The 22,656-nt window shown below is 41.0% G+C and overlaps 1 protein-coding gene across 4 annotated transcripts in view; it reads left to right on the top strand.

Moving 5' to 3' along the window:
* mllt10 (MLLT10 histone lysine methyltransferase DOT1L cofactor) overlaps positions 1-19,065 on the top strand; it is a 47,744-nt gene extending 28,679 nt beyond the window's left edge. For 2 of the 4 annotated variants that reach the window (XM_056364319.1, XM_056364322.1), the window contains 10 exons: positions 3,043-3,203; positions 7,195-7,312; positions 11,063-11,144; positions 12,420-12,613; positions 13,721-13,870; positions 14,487-14,542; positions 14,988-15,289; positions 15,716-15,739; positions 16,050-16,140; positions 16,514-19,065. In XM_056364319.1, the coding sequence (XP_056220294.1) occupies positions 3,043-3,203; positions 7,195-7,312; positions 11,063-11,144; positions 12,420-12,613; positions 13,721-13,870; positions 14,487-14,542; positions 14,988-15,289; positions 15,716-15,739; positions 16,050-16,140; positions 16,514-16,798 (1,463 nt within the window). In that variant the 3' untranslated portion in view covers positions 16,799-19,065. The remainder of the gene's footprint in view (positions 1-3,042; positions 3,204-7,194; positions 7,313-11,062; positions 11,145-12,419; positions 12,614-13,720; positions 13,871-14,486; positions 14,543-14,987; positions 15,290-15,715; positions 15,740-16,049; positions 16,141-16,513) is intronic. The other 2 variants (XM_056364320.1, XM_056364321.1) reach the window with 2 other exon arrangements.
* Positions 19,066-22,656: the final 3,591 nt, after the last annotated feature.

Here is a 22,656-nt window from a genome sequence, read left to right as displayed (position 1 = left end):
CCCCTTGAATGTAATTCATTTTTAGTCTGTATATTTAAAAGGGTGATCGCTGATGGCGGTTAAAACATTTTGCACAATTTAAAGAGGGAAGAAAAACAATTCATGCAATTCACGCAAAGATTATTAAGAGATTGAGGCTGTAAGAAAAACAACACACACAGGTATTGTACAGAAAACCTACAACAAGCAACAAACTATTTTAAAGTGACAGCTCTTTCATGAACTTTACAGGATGTGCATGTTTTCTCTTATAGATAGACAGTGCTGAATAACGACATGGTTAAAGAAAGAATATTATCAGTTGAATTTACAATAGTATAGTTTGAAACCTGAATGTGTTTTTTTTTCTAACTCCACATAACTGCTTAGACTTTGAATTTGGATCAAACTATTTGCGACTCTGCAACTGACATGGCTTTATCAGTGTATTGCAAACCTATGTCCATTTTTTGATATACACACACACACACACACACACACACACACACACACACACACACACACACACACACACTATCTTGCATCCAGTGCCCTCAATGGTAGCTCTGCTCCCTCTATAAATTGCTGTGATGTTCATTTCTGTTTATCTTTGATGGTAGAAAATCTCAGAGTAACAAATGTCTGTCTGATGATGGTATTCAGTGTTTGCATCCTTATTCCATATTTCAATCATGATTAGATGACTGTCTGCAGTTTATAAAAAAAAAAAACACACAAAAAAAAACCTGTAAGACTCTAGTATGAATATCATCTTAGTTGTTAGTCAAAACATTTATTCAGCTGTTTAATACCAGAGTGTGATGCCATCCATTTGGTTTTTAGATCATACTTAACCCTCCCTAAACAGACAGCATAGATTTCCTATCGAGATAATACCAGCTTGAACTAATCAAGGTGGATATTTTTGAAGCTTACACACGGACTGAGCAAGAGGGGAAAAGGAGCAGGAAGGTTGGGTGATGGAGGCAGCTGTGCTTGAGGGGCTTAACGTTATTGATCACACTGACAGGTTATAGGTTTTACAAGCTTGGGTGTGTGTGTGTGCGTGCAGAAATGTTTTTTGTTCTTTGTCTTCTTTTGTGATCCTAGAGGAAGTTTTAATTCCCATCAGAAGTGATAATTAAATAATCAGTTTACATTCTCAGCAGCAATTAATGAGAAGGTACACTTTGAAAATAGCATTTCCTTAGCAACTATAAAAAACAGCATTGTTATTAACAACTTGATACCCTTTTTTGTTTATTTAATTTCTTTTGAAAACTTTTATTAAAACAAGATTTAGAGATTTTTTATCAACCTATGCTGGAGCATCTCATCCTGCTTTTCACTTAAAACCACAGAATCACCACATGTGGCCTTAGAGGGTTAGAGTGTTCGCTTAAAAGTGAAACAATTTGAAATAAATGAATGATAAAACTTTAATACATTTAAACTTTACATTTACAGTTACAACCAGTTTACACATTTTTTTTTATAAATGGCATTCATTTTTACCTCCACTCTTATTTGCTGCATACGCACATACACACACACACACACACACATTGACTTTGGTTGTGCAGAAGATTAAATAAAAAAAAAAATGCTTAAAATACCGCACACATAGACTGATTCATAAATGGCATTCAATTTTGGGACATTTTAATTAACCTCTGTAATATTATCTGATATTGCAAATGTGAATTAAAATGAACCTGTATTTTTCTCCTGTTACTTTGACTGTTTTGAGTTTTACCCGTTTCATCAGTGGCAGGAACTGATAAACTGTTGGTTTGGCCTCTAATCCAGTTGCTAAAAATCTTGCAGGAGCACATGCCCTCTGAGCCTCAGCAGCCCTGCTTTGGGTATCAATTTTTCTAGTGCATATTACAAAGCGTTATAAATAGTATGTAGGCCCATGTAGTGTTCGTATCTCTCTCTCTCTCTCTCTCTCTCTCTCTCTGTCTCTCTCTCTCTTGCTCTGCCTCTCTCACTCCCTCCACCCCTCCCCTCCTGGCACAAAGATCTCTTGTTCCCCCAGTGAATGTGTGCTGCCCTGAGCCATTCAGGCTTTTGTGGGGCTAAGGGGCCCTCGCCACCCTCCCCCCCTCCTTCTCCTCCTCTGCAGGGGTCAAAGGGGGGCAGGGGCAGGGCTTATCCCTGGTTAGTGGGCGAGCACAGGGGTGTGTGAGGGGAGGGAGGAGGAGAGATAGAGAAAGAGAGACAGAGCAAAGAGATAAGAGAATGGAGCATGCATATGGGTGTGTGAAAGTAGAGCAATATGTTTGTGTGGGTGATTTTAAAATTAGCTCATACTGTGTAATATAATATTCATAATTTTTAATGCTGAATAAAATTGTGTATTTTCTGTATACGGTCAAAGAATGCAAATAATTCATATGGAGGGAGGGAATGCGCAGATTGATTTTCCTCCTCTCTCTTCTGTCACAGTTTATAAGAGCTTAATGTGAATGATTTGTGTCAGCTGACTTTTTGCCACTTTGAGTCACCATTAATCAGCCATTAAATTTGTAAAAGTCAGCTCTTCATCTTGTTTAAAACCTAACTCCTTAATCTTTGTAAATGGGTCGTGCTATTATGTAGCAATGTGCAAAGATATTCTATCATTCTCTTAAACGATAGATTTCCATTAGCCATGTGAAATGTGTTAACTGGGATTGTATAGCATTTGAAGGAAGAACAAATGCTGACAGATGCTTCATTTTAAATACATCTACAAATCATCAAAGACCCATGGGAAGAGTCCTAAGGAAATAATAGGAATTTTAGAGTGGCTACGGTTTTTAGCTTGTCATAGTACGGAAAGCACAGATGTTCAACAACATTAACAATGTTCTATTGAAGAGTCCCAGCAAGCTGTGACAGTGACACTGAACCAGCTGAATGGAATTTAGCCTTCATTCATTTTATTATTTATTATTATGTGCTTTTATAGTCATTTTAGCATCAACAATATTCCTCTAAATTCATCGTAAGATCGTGTTACATAAATGCAATATAGGAAAACATTATTAATGTCTGTTATCTCTGATTTCTTCGCAGGTGTTTTCTCTGGTGCAGATGGGTCATCGTCAGGGACAGGAGCTGTTACCGTGGGTGGAGCCAGCTCTGAGTTGTCACAGCAACAGCAGCCCACACCCTCTCTAGCCCCTCCCTCTCCATTCACTGCCACCGCCCCGCTAACCAGCACAGCCTCCACACACGTGAGTTCAAACACACAACCTGTACTAAAAACTGTCAATGTCCTCCTCACACTCACATGAAAATACGTGCTCATTAAACAGACTCGACCTCTCTTTCTTTCACACAGATACAGACTCACACACACACCCTCTCTCTTCATTCAGCACACACCACGTTTGTCAATTCATCCACATCTTGCATCTTTGAGCTAAAGTGCAGATACACTGTGGAAACACGAATAAACCAAAGTACACTAATTAAGTCTTCCGCACCAAATCTCTCAGCGCTATTACTAATCCATTGCATGTTAATTATGTGTGAATTGTGTGTGTCCTGATGATGTGTCGATTGTGTTTTCTCAGTGAGTTATTTTATAGCTGATTGTAGGGTCTTTCGGGTTTATTCGGGGCACAAAGCTAAGTCTATTTTTGTCTCAGAAAATTTCATTGAAGCAATAACCACTGACCTTAGTGAGCAGGGTTTGTACTATAAAGTTTAGTGATGCATTTTTATTACTGCAAATGTACAGGGATGCATAGGGAAAAAACGATTCAGGTTCCAATATAATAAAATCCAGGAAAAACCACCTGGATTGTATTGTTGTACTACACACTCACTGTTACAATTTCCATCATGTCCATTAATGTGGAGAACCATGAGAAAAAAACACTTATGGGCAAAGCTGTGAAAATCCTTATTCACTGTACATTATGTCAGAAAGTGGGTCCATAATCCAGGCTGCATGTTTAAGGACAATTCCACCTATCTTGGATTTATTTGAAATGTTTGAGAATTTGTTAAAGATATTAAATAATTTGAGCCATATGTTATACCAAAGGTATTCCCATTAACGGTAGAAGCAACAGTTTAGCAGGTTTATCCAGATCAAAATGAATTATGATTTTCAGCCGCAGGACTGCATTGTTTATGCTTTTCTTCGAAGTTTAATCGTTTTTTTGTTTGTTCCACCAGTTTAATTACGTTTACATTCAAAAGTGAGGGCGTTCACTCTAATGTGATAAGTTCACCCCCCTCCCGTAATCACTGCCCCTGTCTCTTAAAAAGGAAAAAAAAACTCATCTCCAATCACTGACCCCAGTGTCTGTCCTTTCAAAACCTCCCCAAAGACCATGCAATGTCCACCAAACTCAATTTTTCTCCCATGTCCACTTACCACCTCTCTTTCTCTCTCACACACACACTTTTTCTCACCCTCGACCTTCCTTCTCTCTGTCCCCATCCATTTCTCTTTTTCCCCCTCTGTTGTCCTGTGATGTAATGACATCTGACAGGCACCACAGTAGGGATGGAGGGATAGATGGAGGGTAGAAGGGGTCGGGGCTAGTGTGTGCGTGCTTTTGTGTGTGTGTGTGTGTGGGGGGTGGGGTGGGGGGGGCAGTCATGCCTTGAATTCGCTGGCCTGGCCTTCATCTTCCCGATTCCTCTATTCAGCACATATTATAGAGGACAGGAGACCCAGGGAAGCACAGGATATCACGCCTGTTTGTAGCATGTATAGAGCAGCTGCTTGGACTGTAGATGTTTGTGTTTTTTACGTGTGTGTGCGTGTGTGCGTGTGTGCATGTGTGTGTGTGTGTGTGTGTGTATGTGTGTTTGAGAGAGTGAAAAAAGACAGAAAGTGAGCAGCAGAAAGAGAGGGAGACTTAAGTAGGGAGATTTTTTTTCTCCTTGATTTTGTCGCAACAGATTGTTAAAAAAGTGTGTTAGTTTGTACAGTGTGATTCACGCCTCTGGGCATCTGGGACACACACACTCTGAATCAAGTCTGCAGAAATTACGCAACAATACAGGGATGCCAACAACAAGCTTCCCTCAGTGTGTGTGTGTGTGTGTGTGTGTGTGTGTGTGTGTGTGTGTGTGTGTGTGTGTGTGTGTGACGGAGACCATTTGCTATTTTCAGTCAGCTAGCAGACTCTTAGCCTACTGTTATTGGCTATCAGCCCAGGTCACAGAAAGGGAGTCCGAGAGAGACTTTGAATGAAAAATGAATGTAAATGAAAAATGAATGTCTATGGGAAAGGGGGCTGGATTATGGCACTGAGGGGAGGAGGAGGAGGAGGGGGAGGAGGAGGAAGAGGAGGAGGAAGGGGTGTCTAAAGAGAAATCTGAAGTCATTTCAGTCAGGAGGTAAAATGGACAGAGGGAACAGGTTCCTCCTTTTGAATTTAACATTTAACAGGGATGGGAATTTCCAGGATGTTTTCCAGATTTTATTATTTTAGACATACCACCTCCATGCATTTGTAATAGGAGAATAGTGGCTTTCTAGTTTGTTTTTTTCCCCCACACGCCCTAAATTTGAACACTAGGATAGGAATGACGCCCAAAGCAGTAGGACTAAAAGATGAGGATTTGTGTTTTCTTACTAAAGACTTGTTTGTTTTGGCTTTTTTGTAATTGATTTTAAGAACATTTGTTTGTTCATCATCATCAAAAAAGTTCCTTTGATCAGAGCTCTCTTCAAAATGTAGTAATTGTAGTAAACCAGACTATTTGAACTCTTAAGCTTATCTAACCTTTCAATTCAGTAGAAAAAGTATTTCAACACAAAGTAATGACTTTGTTCTGTAACATGATCAGTTTTCTATGATGTCACATGCTTGACAAACAGTCAACCATTTTGTACACCTGATTCCCCTCCTGATGCTCCACCCTCGCTCTCCTCCCTCGCACCCCACCCCATCCTTCACTCCACGGCCCTTATTTGGGAAATGCCTTAATTGGATTAAACTCTATGCATCAGAAACACTTTGTCAGCATGTCAGCGTACTGTCGGGGTGCCGAGGTCCTCTGCGCCGTGTGTGTGTGTGTGTGTGTGTGTGTGTGTGTGTGTGTGTGTGTGTGTGTGTGTGTGTGTGTGTGTGTGTGTGTGTGTGTGTGTGTGTGTGTGTGTGTGTGTGTGTGTGTGTGTGTGTGTGTGTGTGTGTGTGTGTGTGTGTGTGTGTGTGTGTGTGTAACAGAATAATGAGCTGTGGATTCATAATATACCATTATTTTTTGTGCATAAAATGATGGTGTCGTCAAATTCACACTCAGTTATTTTTTTCAAATCTTACTAAGATTCACTGGCATGAAATCATTTTTAGATTCTTTGTGACAAAGTGAAATCAATAGTAGAGACCAGAGAATTCAATTTCTCAAACCAGATTGCTCAGATAATTCTCGGCTCTGGATTCAGGCTCATTAAATGTGTAATAATATGCAGTCTTCTAGAGAAATGTAATAGATACAGAGTGCACTTGCACTAGCTGATTGGCATAAAATACCCAGCAAGGAAACACCAGTGACTATGCAACATGTGATTTTAAATATCAGTTCACTAACTAAAATTTCTGCTCATATATAGATGACATTGCTTTACTTCCTGGTTATTTAAAAAATTAAACATATACTGCTTAAACAGTTGACATCAAAACAAAAGACGACAGACAACAATTTTTAGAATCAATAAATAAGCCTCTCAAGTGTGAAAATGAGCATTTCTTTTGTAAACTCTGTTTCTATCACTGTAAATTCAGTTCATTTGTGTCGCAAAGTTGAGGTTTTGAAAATTGTAATGTGCATTTTCACCATTTTTTAATAATTTATTACTGAACTATTGATTGATAAATAAAGAAAATATTTATCAAACTAATCGTTGAAATAATCATTTATGAAAATTATCCTTAATTTTAGCCCTAAAATTATATTTAATTCACTGAAAGCTTCTTTTTATGTTTTTGTTTCCATCATATTATTAAAGCAGTTTGCCACTAAAGGCATCGCTTGATATTAACTTCCAGATAGCCAAGCCATTAAGATGCAGACAGTATCATTTCCTGTTTGTGTCTATGCTATCAGCTGTCCAACATGGGTTAAAATGCTAAAAAAAAAAAAAAAAAAAAAAACGTCCTAAGAAGAACTGCCTGATAAGTGATAATAACTATGAGTCAGAGTGAACTGTGGTTTCCTGTGGCTTATACTTCTCTCTATCTGTCTCTCTGTGTTCAGGTGAGCGGTCTGCCGGGGTCTGTCTTCAACCTCGCTCCCTCCCACATGTTCGGTAACAGGCTGAACCCTAACTCAGCCATGGCAGCACTCATCGCCCAGTCCGAGGCCACACCAGCAGGTATGCAAACATTTGCATGTGGATGTGTGCTTGTGACAAAAGTATGCATGTGTGTTAGAGAGAGAAAGAGAGTGAGATAATGGAGAGGTCACCCCCCCCGTCCCTCAGAGAGGTCAAGGGTCAGCACTTGTGATATTTTCAAGCTCCTCCCTCTCAGCTCCATTTACATGCGTTGATTGCTGCCCCTCTCCCACCGTTTCTCTCTTTCACACGTACACAAACAAATACAGTATAGTATATATCACACACGTGTAATTTACATGTAGAACATACATCTTTCCTCTAAGTTATTGCCATTGTCAGAGAAAGAGGAGGACTTGCTAACGTGGTGGTGTAAAAGAGGAGCAGGCGAGGCCAGGACCGTGCCTTCAGGAACTGGTCGTCTGTCCAGCGCAGGAGAGCTGATGAGGGAGTAAGAGGTGGCTTTAGTAATCAGAGTAGCCACTTCCTGAAACAAGACATCTGGTTGAACAGAGAGGAGCAAAGCAAGAGAAAAGAAATGAGAGTGGAGGAGGAAGGTAGGTAGTTCCTGCTGCCGGTCAGCAGTCATCAGAGCCAGATCCACTCTGGCCTGCAGGTCAACTCACTAATCAGGCTGAATGACAGGGGGCACAGGGATGTGGCTGTGTGGCCGTGTGTGTGTGTGTGTGTGTGTGTGTGTGTGTGTGTGTGTGTGTGTGTGTGTGTGTGTGTGTGTGTGTGTGTGTGTGTGTGTGTGTGTGTGTGTGTGTTTTGGAAACAAATTGTCATACCATATTAACAATTAGCCTATTAGCTTTTACACTAGATAAATATTAGATTTAATTTAGTGAGAAATTAATGTACTGATCACTTATTTGACATTAGGTTGTTTAATTTTTGATTCATTATTAAGCCATTTACCAAGCACAAATGCCACAATTGCTGACTCCAGCACCTCAAAAGTGAGGAATATCTGCCTTTTTTATATTTTATATAATTTAATATTGAATTTTTTTTCAATATTAATCATCAGTTATTGTCTGTTAATCAGTTAGCTACTTGATTGATAATTAAATTATTCTTTCTATAAAATGTATGAAAATGTTGAAACGGGCCTGACATTATTTCTCAGAGCCCAAAGTGACATCTGAAGTTTCTTGTTTTGTCCAAACGAGTCAAAACCCAAAAATACTCAATTTACTGAGATATAAAATAGGAAAAAGTAACAGAGATATAGCAGCAATCTGCACATTTGCGAAACTGAAACCAGAGAATTTGTGAAACAATTAATTAATTATCAAAAGTTGCAAATTAATTTTTTGTTAATTGATTAATTGACTAATTATTTAATCTCTAATCGATATAGAAAATAATCTTTATGCAGCTCTAGTTAACGTTGATATTTCCTTGCTGTAAAGTGGTACACACGATCATATACAGCACGCGTGCACAGCGACACAAGTGTGAAGTTCTTGTTTGTGAACCAGTGAGGGTCATGTGAGCACAAACATGCAAGGTGTGCATGTGTTTGTATGCATGTAGCCTGTTTACTTTGGCAGTCATTTCTCTTTGCTTTTGAGTGTCTGGAGGGAGGTGCCAGGACGGAGAGGGTTACGAGAGAAAAAGGACTTGAAAAAGAAGGCAAGCGAGGACTAGAGTGGTGACCTGGTGGGGGTAAAAGCTGGGATTGACTGTCTTAAGTAGAGGGGAGTTTGTGTGAGTGTGTAAATGCAAAAGTGTGCATTTGCGTGTGTGTCCATGTGTGATTCATTACTCCCACTGAGGAAAATGAAAAGAAGCGTCTGGCCACGGGCCCAGAGGGAGGAGATAGAGAAGGGAGCGAGAGAGGGAGAGAGAGCGAGAGAGAGAGAGACGTGCAGTCTGAATGAAAGCTCGTATGTGAAAGAGATACAAAGGAGGAAAGAGAGTTTTGTCGGTTGCAGAGCCACAAGTACTACAATGCATTCACACTGCACAGATTTGTATTGATTCTCCGTCCACACTCAGCTAGCTCAGCCAAAAACTCTTCGGAGTGGATGAATCTGAAAACAATGCAGAATAAGACAACAGAGCTTTTGAAAAATTATGTACTGCAAGCCTGCCTGTGTGGCAGTAAAGTTAAACCTTGTGTTTTGTTGAGATTCCGTATTGTTTGGGGTCCCAAAGACTACACACGCTGCTGTATGTGTAAAAATAATACCAGTAACGGCTGAAAAATTTACCAATTTTATCCCTTTAAATACCAGTAAATAAATATATATTCATTTTTGTTTTCTAAAAAGTAATTCACATACCAGAAATGTACATTATGTTATCCTACAAAGTGACTATAAAACTCCAATAATCCAAAACCAAATCCTTACTTGGGATTTGGGAGCAGTTGTGCTGTGCAGATCTACCATCAACACCAAACAAAGGTGTAGAATAGAAGTAGATGCATTTAACCAGATTTTCTCCAAACAGATGTAATGAGACATTTTCTGCATTGGACTTCTGAAAATCATGTTTATAAGCAATTCTGATACAGAAGATGTTTTAACTCTCCTGTCATCTTTTTGTAAATGTTAAGATAGCTGATCCCTAAATACAGGTGTTTTTAAGCTCTATTTAAGTTGATTTAATCAGACCAGTTTGCAGTCGTAGTGATTTATTTGACATCCCAGCACAACAGCACCGGAAATACTTTTTACTTTTATAAGCCACAATCAAAGGACTGTTTTCTGCTAATTCTGTTGTTTGACAGCAAAATCAGAGAAATATGTTAATGAGAAAAAATTAATTTTGAGCTCAGCTATATTAAATACACTAAAGGTTGGTGCTGGTTGATAAATTGTATTTTCATCATCATCACGGTTTGTTTTACGAAACCACAGTGCGCTAGCGTTAAGTTAATAGTGAATTATTATGAAGAAGCTTAAAGGGAAGCTTCCTGTATGTAAACTGCTAGCTTCATTTGCCACAAATTTTGCATGCAGCCACCCCTCTAGCTGCGTTGACAGCAGAGGGAGGAGGAGGCAGGAGATGACCGATAGTGACCTTTGTCTATATTCTTTATTCAACTTCACTCAATATTTTCATGTCAGGAATACTATTTAGTTTATTGACATCTTACATTTGTTTCCAGAGAGCTATAGAGTATAGACGTTATATACAGTGACTCTGCTGCTGTAAGCATTATTGCTGCTGCTCTCTAACCAAACTTTTTTTATTCTAATCCTGTTCTAAATTTTATTACTTTTTTTAAAAATATTAAGAACCAATATGAGTATCAAAGAACCAGATAAGCTGTACTGTATTGATGAGATAAATAAGATTATATATCTACACCCGATGAGAGAATCCTCACTGTCTCACCGCTGCAACCTCAGCATAAGCCATCCACAAACTTAAGGAAACCCCTGCGTTCATACACAGCATGTGAACATTTGACTTGTTAGATGGAGCCCTGGATGCATGGGCCATGCAATCACCCCATTTAGCCAATCAGATGAATCCCCAGCTACAATCAGATTAATTGATTTCAGTTTGGTGGTGACTATAAGGTTAGCTAGGACAACGTTAGAGGAGGACATAGGAACTGTATATGCACTTCAATATTTGTTTGTATATCGCAAGTCATGTTGTCATGACAATATTGAATAATGTTATCGTTATATTATAGAGACCTTTACAAATGCGGATACATGTTGTTTTCACACAGTGTTTTCAACTTAAGGTAGCTGAGTGTAGACGTATTCTTAGATGTCCAATTGATTGTGTGTGTGTGTGTGCGTCTGTCTGTGTGCGCAGATCAGGAGGTCGGAGACGGCAGCAGCGGCAGCGTCGGAGCTCAGGGCTTCTCCATAAGAGCTTCTCCCAAGACCACCCCGCGGTGAGTATATACTCTCTCACACACACACACACACACACACACACACACACACACCAACAGATCCCCCTCCTGCCCCCCACCCCACCACAAATCCCTCCCCATTTTTACATTCCTCTCTGGCCCCCCTCCGTCACCCATCCCCCTCTCTGCTTTTCCCTCCGCTGGCCCGTCGTCTCCTCTCTCTTCCTCTCCTCTCATACACACACACACACACACACACACACACACATGCACACTCTCCCTTTCGCTCTTACCCCTACAGGCAATTCTTGCTCTCTCAGCCAACGATAACTTGTGTTTTTGAAGGTGGTAACCATCTTTCAACTCCAGTTAGAGCTTTTTTTCTTGCTTTAATCACACATGGAAGGACAGTCTACTGATTTTCTGCATCTTCTCCATTTGGAAATATTTGCATGGATCTTTCAGGATGGGAATGTTGATGGTACAAATCCATTTTTGTTTGTTTCTACTACTTTGTGGGATGGATAATTTCACTTGATGAGGTTGGTGACTTTTTATCATGAACACTGCACCTGTGTCATTTCATGTTTTGCACTAAATAACTCATATGGGAATTACAAAGTTCAAAAGAGAATATTTTAATAGAAAAATTGTGACAGAGATAATGTTAGATTTTCTCTTTAAGTAGCAAATTTAACATAATTTTAGATATTCTGGGGATTTTTCAATTAAACACTTTAATGACCTCATATTAATTCAGTTAAGAAATAATTTGATTTAGATTATTTTTGCATTCAGATTTATTTTTCTGTATAATTCTATGATATTGATATTGATAAGCATGTCAATAGTATTTACATTTGCAGTGTGATTCAAAAGTAGAAAAGGTTTACCATCGCTGTCTGTTTTTTCCTTTTCCTCACATTACACACCCTTCACTCTGTCCCTTCTCTCCTCTCCTGCTGTCCCTCATTTCCCCTCTTTCACACTCAACAGATTGTCTCAGCACACATACTGAGATTTATCGCACCAAGACAGTCCACTTCCCTTTTTCTGTCTCTCCCTCTTGCGTGTCTTCTTTCTTCCTCTCTCTCCACGTCTTTCTCTCTCTCGCTCACACACACAGACAGAAAGCCTGGCCCCTTTTCATTAAAGACCACTGTAACAACAAATTGATGTAGTTTTATAGCCAGCAGTGTCTATGTTTGTCTGACGTTTATGTTGGGTCGTTAATCTCCCTATTGACCTCTCTATCTCTCCTTTTTTTTTTTATCCATGCTGTCTCTCTCTCTCACTCTCTCTGCCTCCATTCAGTTCTCCCATTGGTGGCCTGCAGATCCGCTATGACTCCTCGGGGTCGTTGCCGGGGCCAGGTCTGGGGTTGCTAGGGGCGGGGGGAGGCAGTGGGGAGACGCTGCCCCCGATGGCCACCAGCATAGAGCAGCTCCTGGAGAGGCAGTGGAACGAAGGGCAGAGCTTCCTGCTGCAGCAGGGAGCGCAGGGGGACGGTGAGAGGACACACATTCTGCAACACACCCAAAGACACACAAGCATGCACATACAAACACACACAGTGCGGGGTTTCATTTGAGACTTTTCCATTCTAGTGTCGATACAATACCTGACTCTAAGCTCGGATACCACAGCAGTACTATTTCGGTACCTTTCTTAGATAAATATAAGAAAATTTACTTAACAAAAGAAGCCAAAGTTCTCAACAATTCCTGAGCCAAACATTTCTGAAAAAAAGTTTCCTGTTCATGTGATTCATTTTTCTACAGTTATTAGTTCCTCTTTTCTAATATTCTGTAACATTAGACATGGCATGACTGACTGACTGACTGACTGACTGACTTGATAAAGTTTTATGGACTGTGAAGTTACAGGGAACAACTATAAAAATTGTTCTGACCCTGACAATGTCTCATATGTAATATTTTATACATTTATTAGAATGTTGTTAATAACCCAAACCAAAAATACAGTCAGTCATCTGCCGATCTGAACGTCCCTTCAGTGATCAATAGTTGCAGCCTAGTTGTTAGAAAGGTCGTCCTTCAAGTTGACGAGTCAACTTTAAGTTCCTGTGTTGCCAAATCCTCCTCTTGACTGAGTTGTCCTTGAGCACTGCGCTGAGTCTGTACAGGCATCAGGGTCACTGCTCTGAAGCTGACATTGACCTCTGACCTCCCTGTAGAGTATATCTGTCCAATCAGTCACTGGGTATTTGAACAGAGCTGTGTGAAGGCTGAGCAGAGTTGCATGGTTTTGCCTAAAGGAAGGATTGGCCTTTTAAGAAAGTCAGAACGCTGGTGTTCTCGCTTGTGAAAAGCTCCCTCCAGCTCCATCCCAGAAGAATTAACACATTACGTCTATAATGTAGGTAAAACTGTTCGTGGTTGAAAAGCCTGTGTTGACAGACTGTCACAGGGATGATACTTATTTTCATCAGTGCACATTTGAAGGGGTTTTCTGTCATGTATTACCGGTGAGCTATAAATTGAATACCAGAGCGACAGCAAAATATTTTGAGCAGGAAGCAGAAGCTGTTGCCACTAAAAACGCTCAGATTGGTCAGTTTTCTTATTCTTTATCTCTCTCTCTCTCTTTCTCAGTGGTGGGGATGTTGAAGTCTCTCCACCAGCTGCAGGAGGAGAACAGGAGGTTGGAGGAGCAGATTAAAACTCTGACCATGAAGAAAGAGAGACTGCAGCTTCTCAGTGCTCAGCTATCAGTGCCTTTCACCCCCACCTCAGCCTCCTCTGGTATGCGCACACACACACACTCACAACTCAAAAAGTGAATGATTTATAGTGAAATAAAGACTGCTGAGGTAATTTGCAGTTGTAGAAACTTGTTTATTTAAGAAAGGCACAAACAGGTAGCTTTAGTAATATTGTGTGGAAAAAGCAAGATGATGATGAACGCAGGTATACTTCAACTCAGTCCTGCCTCACTGCAAACCTTGGGCATTAACAGGATCTGTACCAACACAAAAACACACACAGACATACGTACAAGAGCTGAAACAACTAGTCAAGAGAATAAATTTCTACAACTACTTTGATAACTGATAATTCATTACAATTTCTGCTTCTCAAATGTTAAGATCTTTAGTTTTTTTTGTGTTTTATATTACTTTAAATGTATATCTTACAAAAACAAGAATTTGAAGACACCACAGGCTTCCAGAATTTCTGATTGACAATTTTTTATTTTTTTTTTGACATTGAATAGACTAAGCAATTATTGATTAACTGAAAAAATAATCAGCAGAGTAATCATTGAAATGAATCAATGAAAACAATCGTTAGTTGCAGCCCTAATGCATACATAATCAGACACAGAGAGAATCAAAATCTCGGTTAATTTGTGTTGCAGATGTGAAAGGAGCCCAGCTTGGAGCCACTGACTCGTCTTTAGTTGTTGCAGCTCAGGTAAAGACAAACACACAACACATGATCAACTCAGTTTGAACCCTCATCATCACGCACAAGACAGTACACTAACAAATAAATATTTATTAGTCAAGAGTTAGTGAAATGGGGTGCTTTGGTGGCTCGCCTGGTAGAGCGTACCTCATAGGTAACCACAGCGGCCATGGGCTGGAGTCCGACGGGACATGTCATCCCCGCTCTCCCTGCCTTTCCTGTCGCTCTCTCACTGTGCTATCACAATAAAGGCAAAAATGCAACAACATAAAGAATGTAAAAAAAAAGCCGGTTGTATCAGCTAATGTCATAATGATTTTATATCTTACTCTTGGTGAACACAGTGAACTACAACAATCAATAAGATAAACTACATGATGTATCATCATGTTAAAAATGGATTATGTATGGAAGAGTTGTCATTAATAGTCTTTATCTCTGTGTCTCTCAGGACAGTACGTCATGTGGTGGCCACAGCAGTAGTGGCTCCACTTCCTCTCTCTCCACCCCTCCCTCCGTCTCCCAGAGCCCGCCCCAGCCGCAGCTCAATGGCGTCGCCACAGTGGGGACGACCCCGGCCGGGCTGGGTGGGGTGGCGGGGCTGATGGGTACACTCGGTGCAGGTAATGCACTGGGCATGGGGGGAATTGTCGGGGCACTGAACGGGGTCATCCAGACACCGGGGGGCACCGGCATCCCTCACACTCACACTACGGGAGCAGCCACAGGCGTCACATTGCCCGTCAATAACAGGTACATCTGATGGCTGCTTTTACCATCCTACAGTATGTTTGGTGTCCTTGTCAGCTAGACCAGACTGTACCAGTTAAATAGAACTATGACTGGAAGGAGACAGCACAATAATGTAGTATGCTGTTTCATGGGCATGTTTACACCAAAATCATTGCAAGCAGTGTTGCATCCGTGGTCGTCACAAATGAAGCCTATGAAAATGTTCCAATAGCCCTAAATTGTTGTCTATTTTACTATTTTAGTTGTCAGCCCCTCTGTTGTCTCATCACGTCCTGACAAAAATACTGAAAACACCAGAATAAATTCAAAATGTCAGAGAACATGTTTGTCTGGCAGCTTCATCTCTTGATTTCTAAAGACGTTTGAATGTGAACTTTATTGGGTCGTCTCTTTTTTGTTTCCTTTTGCTTGCGTGTTGGATTCTAGCAGCTCAGCAACTAGTAAAACCAGGTGAGACAGAAGTCAGTTGAACCTCACCACCACCTGTAGCTCCATTTTCTTCATGTCTGTCAGAGAGATCTTGGAAAAATTATTCTTGTGTTTTGAAGTTTCTTGTTCTTCAGGGCAGATTCATGATTTGTTATATTTGTTTTATGTACATTACATTTAGCTGCAGTCAGCAGTTTCTGTCAGTCTCCTCAGTGGAAACCTCTAATGTTTTGAGAATAGCATTACAGTATTGATTTGTCTTGTGTTAAGGTCTGATATTGTGTGAATAGTGTTTATTGTGTTTGTCTGACTGAGTTGTGTTTTGTCTCAGTGCTGCACGTCTTGGTCTGCTGTCTGAGCAGCAGAGACTCCTCCTCCAGCAGCATCAGCTCCAGCAGCTGCTGTCCGCACAGCCTTCAGCGGTACGCCACACACACACACACACACACACACACACACACACACACACACACACACACTGCCATCACCACTGTCACACACAGTTAAACACACACAAAGACATCAAGCTACAATTTTCCTTTGGACAATGGCCTAAATCACCAAGCTTAATAATTCTTTTTTTCCTCCTCCTCCTCTTTTTCACCCCACCTTTTTCTTCTCTATCTGTCATTGTTGTCCTCCTTACCACTCCATGTCTCTTCTCTCTTTTCTCTCTTTATTTTATTCAAACTTTTTTTTTGCACTGCATTTTTCTCTCCTTCTCTTCCTCCTTATTTCTTCTCCTCCTCCCTCCTTCTCCATCTTTGCTTCCCTCCACCCCCCAACCCCACACAGGAGCAGCAGCAGGTGTTGCTCTACCAACTGATGCAGCAGCAGCAGGACCTCCAGCAGCTGCAGTCCCTCTCCTCCTCTGCGCAGATTCCCTCCATCCCGCTCTCCTCCTCTCAGCTGCCCATCAACAACCTGCTGCCCGGCACCCAGGGCCAGGGCCAAGGCGCCATCACCGCCAACCCCTTTTTGGCGCTGCAGCACGCACATGCTGACACACACGCCTCGGGGGCGCAGAAGCCACGGCTAGCTGAGAAGGCCGTGGGCGTCGCAGGGCAGGAGAAGACATGACGGCAGATGTTCTTTTGTTTTTTGTTTTTGTTTTTTTAATAAATATGCAGAGATTTCTGGAGATCAGCCTGTTGGTCAACTTTGTTGTTCAGTGATGAGAACATTGGCAGCAGAAAATCTGTGTCCTGGTAGATAGTTCCTTATAATGGTCTGTGCAAACACATTAGCACACACTTTGGAGAGTGATAACTGAAGACAAAAGTAGGAATTTGAGCATTTCTTTTGTCTTTTGCAGTCACCAGCTCTAGTTGACCTAGTCAGGTTTATTTTTGCAACTTTTTCAGGTTACTGTTTTTACACAACATTTTGTGTACATTTTTACTATTTATTTCCATCCAATTGTAGATTTCTTACTTTTTAGCTTTAGTGCTGCTTCAGGTTCTTATTTTGTCACTGCTGAGATAATGATTTTATATATATGACTGATAGTAACTTGGTGTATGTTAGTGTTGGTATTTAGCACCAGAGCTCATGGTGCGTCCGTTCTCTTCTCTCAACAGGTGAGTTGTCTAACAGATCAGCTTCCCAGAAACCTTTCCTTTAAATAGTTTCTCTCAATATTACCTTAATTTCATCATTCTGTTTCTTCACTGTTCTTCTTTTCTTTCTTTTTTCTCTGTCATGTCCCCCTTTATTTCCCTTGTCTTTTTGTCTCCACATTTCTCTCTTTGCTTCTCTGCTTACATCCCTCTCAGCCTGGTCTCTCTGCTGTTTCACTCTCTCAGGGGCCTCAGCTAACCAGAGTCGTGCACTCAGCACACAAGCTAGCACACACAGAACTACAAACATGAAAAGAAAAATAGCAGAAATACATAAATATAAAAAAAACAACAAAAAAAACCCAACAATTCCCTACCACAAGACTTAACAGTAGCAGATGTATGTTTGACATCTGTCTCGCAGCGGTCCCGAGGGGAATATTGGGTGAAAGGCTTGTGAAAATATCCCACATGTTCTCACTGTTGCCTCTCTCCCCGTGTCTCTTTCACTCCTTTTGTGTAGATCCATTAATGTCAGTGAGCCAAGCCTCGTACGGTCACCACAGAAGCCTTGCTTTTCACTGTCTCTTCTCTGGGCCAGAAACAGGGGGCTCACTCAGGGAAGTGAAATGGAAAATGGAAAAATGAAAGAAAAAAACAAACAGCAAGTTGAATGTTCAGAGGGATGTATTAATCCACACAGCACAGCCTCACAAAGAGAAATTATGCAGTTGGTTGTCAGCGCGTGGAAGTCATTACATTTCATCCTCCTGATTGAGCCCCCTGCTGCACCTACCTCTCAAGCAGGACCAGCCTATCAGGACCTAAAAGGCCGACATCACCGGCCAATTAAAAACCCACAACAGTCAGGACTGGCCAATCAGGGTCCAAGCCCAAGTGCCTGAGGCCAAGGAGGGAAAGAGTGATTTATCTTCCTTTTACCTGTGTCCCTGTCACTCAGCCCAATTCTTCACAACGCTACTGGTGATTAAGCTGTGTTGCTAAGGCAACAAATTACAAAAACACTTATTCACGTCAGGCTGGACGTGCCGTCTCTTTAATAAAACCAGGAATTATTATTCTGCTGCATTCTCTTCTATCAAAGCCAACTTTTATTGTGCTTTTTATTTATTTGGAGTTTGTGTAATGGGCATAAGATGATATATTTTAAAAGCCCACTGGTGTTACACTTTAACATCATTTTGTACTACTGTGTAAAGTTTTGTCTTTTTTTTTCTTTTCTCCATACAGTCAAATCTTGCTGTAAACCCTTTTAATGACTTCTTCTCTGTGTCATGTGTTTGAAAGCTAGAAGCTACTTGATAGTTGGCTGATGGGAAGGGGGGTGTGGTTGTATATAGCTGTTTGTAGGGGGGAGGAAGTGTGTCAGGGGGATGTTCAGTGGCACAGTTTTTACCTCGTTAAATGTATATAGACCTTTTTCATTGGCCGTTGGTGTACATAAGTGATTGTGATTGGCCGCACTGGTGTGAAGGAAAGCCAATGAAGCCTCAGTTTGTGTGTGTGAATCTTTAGGACCAGGAAAAAGGTTGACAGTGACTGGACACACAAAGTATTAATTTATTTTTATATGTGCAGGGACATTGTGTTTCTTTTTTAAGTTTTTGCACCATTTTATTGATGAGAGTCATTTTATACTCTAGGCACCGTGTTTTCATCTGTGCACACATTTGTTCGGATCAGTTTTGTACAAAATAATGGGGGGTGGGGGGAGTCTGACATTGTATTTCAAAACACCAAAATAAAGAAACACTCTGGATAAAGTAACAGGAGCATTTGAGTTTTTTTTTCTTAATATAAAGCAGTTGGTTAAAAATATACATTGACAGTGAATTTGATCAATTGTAAGAGGTCTGTATTCTCAAGGGAATTTATTTGCACCGTACTGAGCCATTTACACCTGAATTAATACTGAATATCCGAGCACATCAAGTTTTTTTAAGTGTTTTAATTTTCTTTACTGCAATAAAACAATTTTTTTTTTGAAAATGTCAATATAATGCAGAGTTTTTGTTTTAATTTTTGTATGTATATTTTGTCTTAAATACAATTATTGGGTCATTTTAGAACTGTACATACGCAGATGTCAAATTCACATACACAACATATTAAATGTGCAAAGAAATTATAAAAATACTGTGGACCACATCCACCAATAAATAGTGCCACATGTATAAGTTGGCTATAATCTATACAAAATATATAAGTTTTTTTTTAAAAAGTACATACTATAAAGCTGAAACAAGCTGTATTTTTTTGATCAGGCATTTAATAGGACCCATTTGGTAACTGCTGATTGGTTGAAAAATAAGTAAGTTTTGTTAATATAAACGGGGTTGAGGAAAGAAATGGCCAGTTAAATGGCTGTTTCCAGTTATAAAGTTTGCAATAAAAATGACGTACCTGGCTTGTATTATATGGCATTAATTACACTGAAAATAATGGCAAGATATGGCAGCAGCAGGATGTGATTTATTCAGTAATGAGGGGGAGGAAAATGAATAATCATCAAGCTAAGCAGTGCCAATACAAGCTGAACATCTTTAAATTTAAACAATGTGCTTCAAGGCTCCTGTCCTAACAAATATGCACACACACCCCCCAAAGCTGATGACTTCCAGCTGCCAAGAAACACCAGTGTGTGTGTGTGTGTGTGTGTATGTGTGTGTGTTTAGAGGTGGGGGCACGATTCAGCTACATCTGCTTCTGTCCTGGTAATTAAAAGCTCACTTTCCTCCTGCACCCCTGCTCCCCGAAAAATACACCCATCTCACCCCCTTCAGGAGTTTTCAGTCCCTCTCCTCTACACACACACACACACACACACACATATACACACACACACAATCACAATCTAACCTGCATTCAACAACACAATCCCCCTTTTTTTTTCTTTACCCAAGCACTTGCTCACTCACCCCTCCCACCCCCACCCCCTCTCCACTCACTATCAGCCCTGTCAATCAAAGCCAGGCTGTTTAAACACCATACACCCCTCCACCACCACCACCTCCTCTCCTCCTCCACCACCACCCAGGACCTTCTCTATTATGAGCCTCCACCATCAGAGCTACTCATAATAGCAGCACTACCCATGCACGCACACAAACACACACACACACACACACACACACACACACACACACACACACACACAGGGCAGAGCTGCTGTGTCCATCATCGATCACACTCCCCATAGAAACCCTCCCTGGGGGTGGGAGGGCTTAGCAGCTGATGGAGGACCCCTGTGTGCTGCCCGACCAGGTGCCTGATCACAAATTCAAAACATTACTAAGCCCTGGTGTAAGAAGACAGGAGATCTCTCCCTCACTCTCTCTCTCTCTCTCTTTCTCTCTCTCTTACACACACACACACACACACACACACACACACTCTCAGACACACAGAGAGTAGATAGCGGGCCAGCAGGAGGGTTAAGCCCTGGATGATTAGACAAATGTAGGGCAGATATCTGTGGCCTCAGAGGCGAGCTGAGCGGCTGTCACTGAGGAATGCAGTGCAGCTTCATGGATACCTGCCTCTGACTGGGCAGGCATGGTAACTTTCAGTTTCTGCTTTCTAGTGTTTATTCCTCTGCTTCAAAATGAAGCATTTTAATTGTTTTAGGACACATCAGCCAAGGCAACCAGGCTGGAGAGCAAAACTGCAATCAAGAAAGCTTGAAGCAAAAGGGAAACGTGGAAGTGGAAAAGAAAGTAGAGCATGATTTGACTGTGGATTTTATTTGTTTTGTCTTGATTGCATCCATAGAAACCAAATGACACATCTTGAAGTGATTTAACTATTGAAATTTTACAACTGCACTGTACACACACATTTTACTACATTCACAATTTAGGTGAAACATCTTAAGTTATGAGAGTAGCTTGCCACAAATAAAAATGTTACGTTTAGCCTTGCTGCAAGGCAGAATTTGACTTGTAAGTTTGTAGATCCAGACCTTTTAAACGAAACACAAAGAGCATTCAAAATATGATTTTGCCAAGATAAAATCCTTCAAAATAGATTGATGTGATGGGATGACACAAAAGAAAAGAAAGTATCTCGAAGACAAAATCTAGATTTCGGGAGTTTTCAGTTGTATTCAGCTGCTTCTTCTACAACCCACAATTAAAGCCGCACATTTACAAGTTTCTAGTACAACTCGTCCACACAGCTACAGGGCCAGGATGCCTCTAATTCATCACAGTCCAATGAAAACCACATGTCTCCAAATTTTACATTTTTCAGACAAACTGTTGCTATATGGATTGAAAAAATATTCCTATTCGTTGCATTGAATAAATCATTTAAAATCCATTCATCATAAAAAATTAATTGTCACTAAGCTGAAAAAAAGGCTGTTGTACTTTCTGAACAGTTGCGATACATAGTTTTTCACAGGACATTAAATTTCATATACTCACAGTATTTGTTCCCATCATCTTTCCCATCCTGCAGTGCAGCGCAGACGCCACACCCCAGCCGAGCAGAAATGAAAGCAAAACCATAAAACAAGTTCACCAAGTGCCATGAGTAATTCCTACACAGGTTTTGGCATATGTTTGGTAATTCAGTTAAATTATTTAATTAGACCTCAGCCTCAAAGAGAGAGAGCAAAGAGCAATAAAGCTGAGAGAGGCTCCGGTGTAATAAACCATTAGCAGGAGGAGGCAGCCGCTGGTGTGTACAGTAATGCAGTGTAAATCATCACAGAGTGGCTGCTATTAGGAGGCTTAATCCTGGCCAGAAACCTGCAGTCAGCTGCCAGGGGCCCTGATCCGGTGCCGAGTGGAACCAGATCTGGCAAACAGAGGTGTTTAGGGTTGGGGCAGGAGGAAGAGTAGGAGGAGGAAGGGTATAAGGAAAGTGTAGGGGGAACAGCTGAGGAGATTCCCAGGGTACATGTGTGTGGATGGATTTGTGTGTGTGTGTGTGTGTGTGCGTGTGTGCGTGCCTGCCTGCCTGCCTGCCTGCCTGCCTGCCTGCCTGCCTGCCTGCCCCCCACAGGTCTCTCTCCTGTTGGATAATGGTGGCGAGGAGAAGCAGCAGGATTCAGCCTCATCCCTCTTCATTCTTAGACAGCTCGTATTCTTCTGGTAAGTGACTCTCAGTGCCACCACCCCCCCCTGATATGTATACATGTGCACACACACACACACACACACACACACACACACATATGCATGCACGTCCTCCCCAGGACCCTGTCTCTGTCTCTGCCTCACAACTGAATGACACCTAGCAGAGTTTCCTTGAAACTCCTTGATGCCACAGCAACACACATGTAATGACTGAGGGATAAACACAAGTCAGTTTTGTTTTGTATATAGCTCAAAAAATGAAAATGTCTCTCAG

This window comes from Seriola aureovittata, chromosome 20, assembly GCF_021018895.1.
Source record: "Seriola aureovittata isolate HTS-2021-v1 ecotype China chromosome 20, ASM2101889v1, whole genome shotgun sequence".
NCBI lineage: Eukaryota > Metazoa > Chordata > Actinopteri > Carangiformes > Carangidae > Seriola > Seriola aureovittata.
Note: the sequence above shows the minus strand (reverse complement) of the source record. Positions and strands in the feature narration are given on the sequence as shown.